We start from the raw sequence: 12,058 nt of genomic DNA on the forward strand, positions 1-12,058 counted from the left end.
AAGATGAAAATGCTGTGGAATGTAGTATGATGCTGGACATGTGTAGAAATGCAGTTTGGAGGATTTACGTGGCTGGATACAGTTGAATGTTAGAAATGAATGTTTTTACTGGAATGGCGAATTCATTTTTGTAGATTCCCGAAGCTTTGCTAATTTGATATTCTAAACCTACCAGATCTAGGAAGAAAGTATGGACTTTAGAAAAAATGGATAAAATATTTTGACAATTGAAGCAAAATTTACCCAATTTGACTGGATCTGGTATTATGGATCGAAATTTGTTTTGTCCAGTGAACTTTTTAGTGGCTTTGGAGGTTAGTGTAGAAGTATTCATAACACGATCACATGGACTAGGTTGATGCACACTAGCCCGTGCCACTGATTTTGGTCAAACAAATAAATGTGATTACAAAAGTTCTATGTAACCAAAATCAAATCGTGGTTATTATCTATGAATATATTCGGAAAGGATTACTTCATCAAAATTATATTTTGTGGAAAAAATAGTAGAAATTACCTTATTTTTAAACTTGTTGGTTTTAGAAGAAATCCAGAAATGCAGATTTGGTTTTTAAAACCTTGAAGATGGTTAAAATTTGTTCCGATTTAACTTAGGTATTAACAAATGATATTGACTAATCAAAGGTTTAATTAAAAAGGAAATTAAAGTTGCCAATGTGCTTATTATAAGCCTATGTCCAAAAAAATCTTTTACAAATTGCCATGTTGTAATTAAAAGTACTTCAAAAAGTATCTATATGTCTTGTCATTGCCAACCCCTAGTAAAATTCGCATTTTACATATCTTCTCCACAGCATTTCACAATTAGTTATCTTTATAGTCAAATTATTTATTATTTTTCCTCAATCATATTTATTTTTCCATATCATCTTTATTGCCAAAAACTATTTTTTTTTTAGTTTATGCAAAATTTTAATTTTTAAATTTACATTAATTAATTTACATCAATTCCCACGAATGTAAAATTTATCCAAGTCGCAAACATTGATCTTTTACATGTAATTTGCAACTGTGAGGTATAATAAGAAAAACAAATGCAAATAAAAAACATCAGAAAGCAATGCAATAAAAAGCAAAAAGAAAAGAAAACAAGAAGAAGAACAACGTGTAACTTTAAAAGTTTTTTTAACATAACATTAAAATAACATTAAACAACAATAATCAATAAATAAAAAAATAAAACCAGCAAATAAAATTGAAATCAATATGGGTATTTACCTAAGGTAAAACAAATTCAACATTTTTGATTTTTATGAATTTTAATTATATTTATTCAAATTCCAGAAATATATTCGAACGCTATTGTTGCTATTGTGTCTGGAAGATGTTGTGCTACATTAGATTCCCCTGCTAAACTCATTATGGTTATATCACAAGAGGATTTGATCGCATTTGGACATTGATTTATGTTTGCTTATATAGAGTGTAAAAAAAATATTTTGAAGTATTTAGAGTTGAATGAATCCATGCTCTTTGAAATAATTTTTTTTTTATAAAAATCTGCAATTTTGTCTGAATCTGTTGTGTGAAAAGGTTGTGTGTAAACGCCCGTTACAATCAGCAACGTTTTTTTATGGAGGACTTTTAGCACGATTATCTCATTTTGTTCCAAAATCTATCTACTTTCATAATATATACGACTTGTAACGAGCCACTACACATGTTTTTCGTAATAAATCAACATTTTGAATTAGCCTTATTATACCTGAATTCCAATTATAAATTAATATTTTTTTAGCATTTCTTAAGGTACGGTCACACACAGCTAATATTTGACGTTTATCGTCAAATATTTCATTGCCTGAATCTGACCACAAATAAAATTTAGAGCAAACAACAAAACAGATGATTTTAGTCAAACAAAATTATTTGTCGGCAAACAAAATATTTTCTTAATGTGAACAAAGTGTGACCACTAGCTACATAAATACCTAAAAATATATAATTTGATCTTGCAAATATTTTTAAGGTTAAAGCACTTATTTCGAATTGTAAAGTAATCATTTTATTAGAGATTTATTGAATTTTGTTATCATATATTGAATTTAATTTTTCACTTTTTGTTTGACCAAACTGCTGCGAAAAAGAATCAGTAAATATATTTGCCGTGTGGTCACACTATATCCAACACTTTCATAAAATAATTGTTTGATCAAATAGAAAAAAACAGAAAATTATTTGCTCAGCATGGCGGAAAAATAAGAGGAGATTATTTAAATATTTTTCGTACTAAATTAAAGACACAAATTCACTATTTTTTTTTTAAACATAAAAACATATTCAATATTTCTTGAATATTTGTTATTTAAATTATTTTCACTAAATAATTGCATCAATAAATGAAGTCTTCTTCTTCACATAAAAGTCATTCAGCCTAGGATGTCATACTGGGAGAAAAACTAATTGAAGATATGAAGTCTATGTTGCGATTTTTGCAATTTTATGCGATTTATATTTTTATACATTTAACATAGTCTGATGTTTGATTATTTTTTATTTATACATGGAGTTTGTCTATTTTCAAAATTTAAAATTGCTCATATGTACATATGGAATATTAACTGAAATTTTATACAGATTGCATTTAAAAGCAAAGAAAAATTTTTTTTTATACATACATAAATAGTATGAATTGATTGTAATTAAAAAATAATTCTTAAACAGTATGATCTGTTTAATTTTGTTTTTACTGCAGAAGAAGAATATGTCTAATAGCATTTTTCACTTTTTTGATTTTAGTATCATACAAAAATTTTTATTATAAATTTTTAGATAATGCGATTGAATTGGAATTAATTAAAAATTTATGTAAAAAATGTAAACATTTCCATAAAATTTAACAATATTTGTGAACATGTTCTTATTCTGAATGAAAAAAGTTTGGAAAAAGTCGTGTTCGATTAATAATATGTATTAAAAACCCAATAAGCATTTTTACTGGAATTCGAGTTGATAGCAAGTGTAATTCAAGCCTTGAGTTATAGTCAAGCAATTGAATTACAGTTGTATTACACTTTCAATAGCATTCTCCAGTAAAAAGGAAACATAAATTCAAGCCATATGTTTTTTGTTTGAAAAATATTTAATATTTCAAATATTTTTCAAGTATAAAACATGATTACCATGGCGTAATGATTATAAGGTGTATGCGTTACGGCAACAAATACAACAATACAAAAACAAATAACTTTTATAGTGTCAAAAACAACTGACATAATGTATACAAACTACAGCAAAAAAAAATTTTGACAAGATTGAAGTTGTAAACAAACTCGAGCAAAAAAATAATCAGCTGTTTGATTAATGTCACCTTGTATATCATTACACCATGATGATTACATTTCCATTCAATTTCAATTATGAATTGTGATAGTAATATAATTTAATAAATAAACATTTAATAATTATATTATTAAATTGTTCAAGCTTGTGTTCTTTTCGCGATTTGTTTTCATTATTTAGCGATTTTTAATTTAAGATATAGCAACACTACTTTTGCGATAACACATGATGCAACAGCTGTTATTTGACGCTGTTTGATCTTGCAAATGAATTGCAAGATCAAATAAAAAAATACCCAAAATGCAGGAAAATATTTGCTGTTTAGTGGTCACACATTGGTCACATTACAAGAATGTTTTCATATTGGCAAATAAATTTGTTTGACCAAATTCAGCTGTTTTCTTGTTTGCAGTGCAAAAATATTTTCTGTTCAAACTAGAAACATAAAATATTTGACGCTTAAATAAAAGTACTGAAATTTCATAATTCTTTCAAATGTAAAGCAAAATCTGGTAATATTTTACTTTCTAGAAATGTCTTTTTTATTGATGAAAGAAATTAAAGTTGTTTTGCAGCTTTATTTAATAATTATTTAGAACAAATATTACCATAAATGTGACCACAAGTCAAATATATTTTCCCCTTTGTGTGTTTGATAGTATTTCGGTGTAGTTTGATTAAACAAATATGGCAAATAAATGTGTACAGTGTGAACACAAAATCAACCCATGAATTATTTGATGTAGTTTTGATCAAACACATGAAACATCTTGTGTCAAATAATTTGCGTAGTCTGACCCTACCTTTAGGTTTTAAGTTGTTTTTGGTTTTATTTTCATTTGCATTAAAATTACATATAATTGCGTATTTTTACTTCACCATTTTCTTAATTCCCATAAACGATGCTGATTTCCTGAATTGAAAATACCCACTAATTGGTTATTATTACTTCCCGGGTTTTTTAATTATTAAAATCGCCGCTAACTTGGCTCGCGTTTTATTTACTTGTTGCGTTTTTTTTCTCTTTCATATCACCGCGCAAGGCGAATTTATAGAAGGTGACGACAGAACTACAACAAATACAAAAACAACAGGTACTTTGTTTAAGATAAGTGAACTGTCAAATTTGCGTGTGGTTGGGTTTGTTCTATTTTTCGCCACAATAAACACAAGTGAATTGACAGTTCACTTGGCTAGATTCGCCTTGTCAACGCGTTAAGCACAGCTCAAGGTAAATTCATACAAGGTGGTGGCAGTTCTACAAAAACAACAAATGTCAAAAAACTTAATATAGTGTAGATAATTGAATAGTGAGGACTTTACTTATTTATGTTAAAAATAAATATTTTGTTAATATCCAATAAGCACCAACGCCCCAAAAATTCAAGCACTTGAAAATTTTGTTGGAATTTTACTTGAATGCAAATGTAATTATGCTTTAAACTTGAAATATATTTGAAAAAATTAAATATTTTTAAAAAAAACATGGCTTGAATTTATGTTTCCTTTTTACTGGAGAATACTATTCAAACTATGACTATAATTCAAGGCTTGAATTAAACTTGCTTTCAACTTGAATTCTTGTAAAAATGCTTATTGGGTATGCTTAGAATATGTATGTAGATATTTAAATATAAAAACAAACTTTGGCAATTGTTAGAACCAAAAAGGGAAAAAAAAATATCAGCTATTTGACTGACTCCACCTTGTATAAATTCGGTTTGGCACAGCTGAAACAAAACTTTTGTATATGTCTGTTTTGACCAATTTTTATACATATGTAAATCAGTGAGTAGTTTCTGTATAACCACTTGGTGAAGTATTGGCATTTGTAATTATTATTTCTGAAACAACGAAATATGAATCAAGAAAACATTAAGAAAGCGGCCGTCCGTTTAAATGATTCATCGTCGAGTTCATTAACAGGTAAATATTGTATGGGAAATGTTTTAAAAATATTAAATGATTTAGAAGTACTATATTTACATATTAAATTCATTTATGCAGTGCGATACAAGGGGGAATTCCCAATTCGGTTTTTAATAAAATGCAAACAAAGAAAGTTTTATCAGTACAAATTTCAGTGTTGCCAGACATGCGACTGACGGGTTCAGTTTAGGGTTCATAGTTAAAAAGTGAACTTTCGACTTTTTTTAATTATTGAATAGTCGACTTTTGGTAATTTATGAAAAGTCGACTTTTTTGAACTTTTTCCCATATCTTAGTGTATAAAATATATTGATGCGCCTTTTGCAATGTTGAGCAATAATATGTTGTTAGATTTAAATTTATAAATATAATTATCAAACATTTTTCTAAAAGTTTCTGCAGCACAGGTCAATAGAAAAAAATGCTTGACTAACTACTATATAGATTTGATGCATCATGGCTAATGAGTTTTTTAAAACAAACAAGAGAGCTATATTCGGCTGTGCCGAATCTTATATAACCTTCACCAAATAATACTGTAAAATTTTTTTTTTAATATTTTTATGTGAAAAAAATTTATTTTTGTTGTGCTTGTCAAAAATTTTGTTTATGTTAGCTGGATCTGTCAAAGTCTGCCATTTGTTTTTGTTGCGTTTGGGTTTGTTGTGGTATTCGCTATAACAAACTTTAGTGAATTTGACAGCTTGAGCATATAAACAAGTGATCAGCTGTGCTATTGACACCACCTTATTGTGAATTCGCCTTAAAATTTTCCAAAAAATGAAAAAATCATTTTTAGGAAATTTTTTTTTTGTTTTTAAATTTTTTTTAATATTTAGCGAAAAAAAACTTGGTGATAAAAGAAATCGGGTTAAATTTTTTTTTGATTTTGACCCATTGTAGGTCCAACTTACTATGGTCTATATCTATCACTAGATATCCATATTGTCTATATTAATGACTTAGTAATTCAAATATAGGTCAAAAATCGAGGTCGTCCTGGTTTTTTCCCTGATTTTAAAATTTAAATAGCAAACTTCTCGAAAGCATGTCTGACAGAATTATTGAAGATTTGGATCCTGAAGATATCTGTGGTCTTCAGAAAATTGATTTCAACAGACAGGCAGACGGACATGGCTTAATCGACTCCGCTATCTATAAGGATCCAGAATATATATTCTTTATATGGTCGGAAATGAAAAATGTAGAAAACAGCGTACATTTCAAGGCGAATTTACAATAAGGTGGTGTCAATAGCACAGTTGATCACTTGTTTATAAGCTCAAGCTGTCAAATTCACTAAAGTTTGTTATTGCGAATACCACAACAAACCCAAACGCAACAAAAACAAAAGGCAGACTTTGACAGCTCCAGCTAACATAAACAACATTTTTGACAAGCATAATGTGCTTGTAAACACAAAGGAGGAAAAAAACGATTAGTTGCACAGACATTATTAATAGACCTTGAAAATAAATAATAGAATGATTTTTAATCAACAAACGCATACATACAGTAAATTAAGACTATAAATTATAAAAAATATTAATAAAATTAAAATTTTTAACAAAAGAAATTACTGCGATTACTGATCTAATTTTGTGATCAGTAATTAAAAGTACTCGAAATCAGCCATGAATGTTCCTACATACATATATCTATAAAATAAACTTATAACTTTAATAACAATAAAAAATTGTATTTATTCTTGATAGATGTTCATACTGAATTTGCTGAATTGTCCAAAATATTAAATAATTTAGAAACAAAATACACGAATTCGGAAAAACAATATAAATCAACCTTAGAGGAAAATAAAAAAATTAAAGCACAGTATAATTCTTTAATGTTGACACTTAAGTCACGTAATTCAGCACTTACGGAAGAACATTCAAAAACATCGATATTAAATGAAAAAATCACCAACTTGGAAATGCAATTGCGAAAAGCTTCAACAAATTTTGATGATACAAATAGAAATTACAATAAACTTTTGAAAGAAAATTCACAATTAAACTTAGAAATTAAAAGGATATCCGAAGAGTTAAATAAACAAAAAAATGAGTGCAATCGTATATCGGTAGAAAATTCAATTATACCCAAATTAAATCAAAAACTCGCAAAAACAGAAACTCAATTAAAAGAATTCTCGAAAAAGTTGGAAGAGAAAACTGCATATTGTAATCAGATATTGGAAAAAAATTCAAAAATACCTGAATTAAATGATGAAATCAGTACATTGAAACTACAACTCAAACAGATAACCAACCGTCTAAATACACAGAATTCTAAACTATCTGAAGAAAATTCCAAAATTCCGATATTAAATGTCAAACTCGAGAACTTGAAAGAACATTTAAAACAAACATCGTTGGAGTTAGAAAACGAAATTTCAAAATGTACACAGCTTTCATTAGACAATGAAGGGCTTGATGATAAATGCAAAGAACTTGCGATGGAAAACTCATCATTGAGAGCGAAACAAGACGAAGCTGATCAGACAATATTGGAGCTTAATCATAATGTAAACATAGTGGAACAAAAACTAAAACATGTCACCACAGAGTTGGAAAAAGAAATTGCTGAATGTACCCAATTAATGGCGGAGAATCAGAAATTAAAATCTTTAAAAGATGGAAATGAATTAGAATCAGAAAAGCTAAATTTGTTGTCTTTAGATCTTGAAATAGAAATAGCAAAAAATACAGCTCTTACAGAATACAACAAACAATTAGATGGCCTCATTCGGGGACTCAGATCAACAACTCAATTAGAAAAGGTCACTCCAGGATCAAAGGAAAGTTTGAGAAATTCCCAAGAAAAGTTGAATGATCGCAATAATGGTAAAGTTCTCATTAGAGATTTACCCACCGACCAAATACTAGAACCATTAGAAAATACTGTAATAGTTTTGGCTTCCAAAATGTCTATGTGCATAAATCGGGAGGATGTCGTCAATGTTCGTATTATGGAGCGTAAAGGTTTGAGCGAATTTTGTCAAAATGTCTCACTTTTGGTTGAATTTAAAACCAGCGATACGAAATCAAAATTTCTCTCAAGTCGCAACAAATTGAAGTTAAATTCATCTACTAAGTTTATACAATTAAAAGACTTTGTTGAAAATGAAATTTATTCCCTATTCCTTTACGCCAACAAAAATCTTCGAGATAATGGATTTAATAGAATTTGGTGCAAAGACAATCAAGTGTTGGCCATAAAAAATGATGTTGATACCGAAATAATAGAAATTAAGTCACGAAATCATGTCGATGAACTAATAAAACCCAATTGGAGATCCTAGAGTTTGTTATTAAGCACGGAGAAGAAAATTATATTATAATTTTAAGAAATTTATTAAATAATCATGGCTATTCCTGTTCTCACTTTCACCATTCACCCTATTTTTGAAAGCATAATTACAACAATATAATATAAAATAAAATTTCGAAAATTTTATAATTAAGGTGAAACAAATTACGTGTAAACATTTCTAATAAGAAATTCTGAGAAAATTAGATACTATTGTTGTATCATTAGATACTATTGTTGTTCAAAAATAAGGTGAATGGTGAAAATGAGAACAGGAATAACCCTGAATATAATTATATCAATTATTTTAAAAATTTACACCGGACATACATACATATATAAAAATAATGTTAATTGTTCTGATGGATGTATCTGTAAATAGAAACCTAAGCCAATTTTTTACTGAACAATTTTAATTCCAAGATGAATCGGCCCCTACATATATCTTGATAATAATTCTAATATATCCACGAATTATCAATTCCCTATACATATTTTTATATTCTGAACCAGAGACGTAACAGGTATAAGATAAATAACGCGAACAAATTAACAGCCTTGATATCGTATTTTAGATGTAATGCAAGGCGAATTTATACAAGGTGGAGACAGTCAAACAGCTGATAATTGTTTTGTCGCTTTTTGGTTCTAACAACTGTCAAAGCTTGTTTTTATATTTAAATATCTACATATTCTAAGCTTATTAACAAAATATTTATTGTTTACATAAACAAGTAAAGCCCTCACTATTCAATTATCTACACTATATTATGTTTAATTTTTCATTTTTGTTTTTTGACATTTGTTAAGACCAATCGTTGTTTTTGTAGAACTGACACCACCTTGTATGAATTCGCCTTGATGTAATGGATGCATTTCTAATGAGTTTATAGGGCAAGGAATTTAAATACAGTAGTTTTGCCTTTCACTTAAGAGCATTTTGCATATAAGTGCACAAAACGTGTGTTTTGTATATTTATTTATCAAACTCCATACAAATTCGTTAATTTAAGTGCATTGTTGATACCTGCACTGGTTTTCATGAAAAAAATTTCATTTAGCTGCTTAATATAAAATTAAATTAAAAATAAGAAAAATACGATTTTGAATAAAAAAATGTGTTGAAAACTTCTTAATAATTTTAAAAGTAGTTAAAATACCAAATTTGTCGTTATTTTTAAAGGGAAACATCACAAAACTTCATGTAAATTATTTGCCGATAGCTGCTTTTTTGGGCAGTAAACTTAAATGCACTTACCAGCATCAATGAGCAGTTAACTGATGTTAAATGCACTTTTAACTTACCTGCACAAAATATCGTGCAAAGTTGGTTGTGCAGGTAATTCAAAATTACTGTATATGTATTTGACAAAGTAAACAAAACGAGCAGTCTTATAAGAAATGTTTATTTATTTTATAAGTAAAATATTATTTAAATAACCATAAAAATTAAACCACTTTTGATTATTAATGGTTATTGGTAACCAAACAATTTTTTGTTGCTATAGGTACATATTTGTTATTTATAACCAAAAAATATATATGTTTCTCATTTATATTGGTTACGTTGACGTACATATATCTTACGATAATTGTTAAAAATTCCCTAAAACAGATAAATGTAATTTTCGCGTAACCTTTTCTTCTGAAAGAACAGTATTACGATTATTTTCTGTCCATGTTCTTAACTTTATGGCAATGACAAAATTAGAATACCAATTTTCAGTTTAATTTCTAGTAAAAGAAATTTATAAAACAAATAAAAATATCGATGAAGTTAAACATTTTAATTAACATAGACTGACAAATAAATGGCATAGTTGGTTAAGTACCGGATATCAGACATTTATACACAGGAACATTAAATTTTCCAAAATTATACATTTAAATGCTGGCCTTTTATTCCACCTTACATACTTTTATGCTCATATATTACATTGGCTTTAAAAATATTAGTGGTATTCACAATGTAGAGTACTTGGCCTGGTAATGTAGTAAAAGAGCACAATATCAAAAAAATAAAAACAAAATACATTAGAAAAGCTTTTCTGCTTTTTTACTAGGCCAAGTAATCTACATTATGAGTACCGCAAATATTTTTAAAGCCAAATAAAATAAAAGATTATTTAAATAAAATGTAATTTCTGAGCTAATAAATGGTAGAATTTCTTGTTCGCGACCGCGATAAAATGAGATTTTCATACACTGAGTTAAAATATTTCTTTCCTTCAGTCTAGATGCCGGCAGCTTCTATCTCTCTTTCGAAAGGTCAGGGTCTTTTATCAAGTCACTTAAGTCATCTTGTGATAAAACTGAAGGCGTCGTTTACACTTCAAAATCGCTGACATGTTCATTCGAAAAACTTCATTCATCAAAGCTGTTTTTCGTAGTCTTAAATTTTTAATAAAATTATTTCTTCAAAAAAGTTAAGAATTGCTTTAATTCATTAATTATATAAAAAAAATAATTTTGTTTCATTGTAATTTCGATTTATAAGAGATTTCGGTACCGAAAGATTTTGTAACTACACATACACATTTACCGCTATTGATATGAAATTTCAATATACATACATATATTAAGATTTACAGTAGAAGATAAAAGTGTTCACAAAAAGTCCCGACATTTTTGTATTACGGAAGAATTTTATTATTCACTTTATATATGAAAAATATTAATTAATTTCAAAAGAGTATAAATTTACTAACTCATACAATAAACAAAATATAAATTTAAAAATTGGATTAAATACAATATACTGGCCCATAATCATAGTCAAACACTAAAGTCGGTTCTTTTTAGAAACAACTTTAAAATAAAAACCTGCTTTTAATTATTTTGCAACTATAGTCAAAATTAAAGTATGTTTTAAATTGGACCGACTTTAACTGGGTGCCACCGCAAATTTAGAAAATGTTTTCATACAATATACAACAAAATACAGACAAGTGGCAACGCTGAACAGCTGACATATAAAATTAAAAAAAAACAATAAAGGTAAACAATAAAAGTAACCGGGACAACTAAAGAAAAAAGTTGTTTGTGGTGGAAAAATGGAGAAGATAAGATTAATATCATATTTAGGATATTTTGGTACTAATTTAATTAATAAATGTTCAATAATTGCAAAATTTCTGCCAATATCTTGTAACATAAATATTTTTTACTTTCTGCCGAACTTTTTTACTTGGTGAAGAACAGCTGATGCTGTTGTTAAACGAGTTAATAACCGCTTCAGCTAGTTTTATATTTAAAGTCGACTTCAACGTCAGAAGTATACTTTAACTTAGTCTATGATAGACCTAAAGTCCACTCTTAAGTAAAGACGACTTTATTTCTATTAAAATATACTTTATTTCTGACTATGATTATGGGCCACTATTTTTAAAACAAAAGTCGGTGTGAACAGTTTTGTCCCTTGTTTAAAAAACAGTGTAATTTTAAAATTAATATTTTGTATGACCACCACGTGATTTTTTACAGCTTTCTGGCATATTATTTAAAAGATTTTCTGATA

General features: G+C 27.8%; 1 protein-coding gene across 1 annotated transcript; it reads left to right on the top strand.

The window, feature by feature from the left end:
- The first annotated feature begins 5,095 nt into the window (after positions 1 to 5,095).
- On the top strand, positions 5,096 to 10,430 carry LOC135957387 (putative leucine-rich repeat-containing protein DDB_G0290503). Its single transcript, XM_065508124.1, has 2 exons — positions 5,096 to 5,229; positions 6,948 to 10,430. The coding sequence occupies exons 1-2, from the start codon at positions 5,163 to 5,165 to the stop codon at positions 8,531 to 8,533; spliced, it is 1,653 nt and encodes a 550-aa protein (XP_065364196.1). The 5' UTR covers positions 5,096 to 5,162; the 3' UTR covers positions 8,534 to 10,430.
- The last annotated feature ends 1,628 nt before the right edge of the window (positions 10,431 to 12,058 follow it).

The sequence above is a fragment of the Calliphora vicina genome, chromosome 4 (genome assembly GCF_958450345.1).
Source record: "Calliphora vicina chromosome 4, idCalVici1.1, whole genome shotgun sequence".
Lineage (NCBI taxonomy): Eukaryota > Metazoa > Arthropoda > Insecta > Diptera > Calliphoridae > Calliphora > Calliphora vicina.

Excerpts from the sequence above, each read along its gene's own strand:
- LOC135957387 (XM_065508124.1), top strand. The coding sequence starts at position 5,163 with ATGAATCAAGAAAACATTAAGAAAGCGGCCGTCCGTTTAAATGATTCA. Across the intron at positions 5,230-6,947 it reads ATCGTCGAGTTCATTAACAG|ATGTTCATACTGAATTTGCT; the intron begins GTAAATATTGTA and ends TATTCTTGATAG.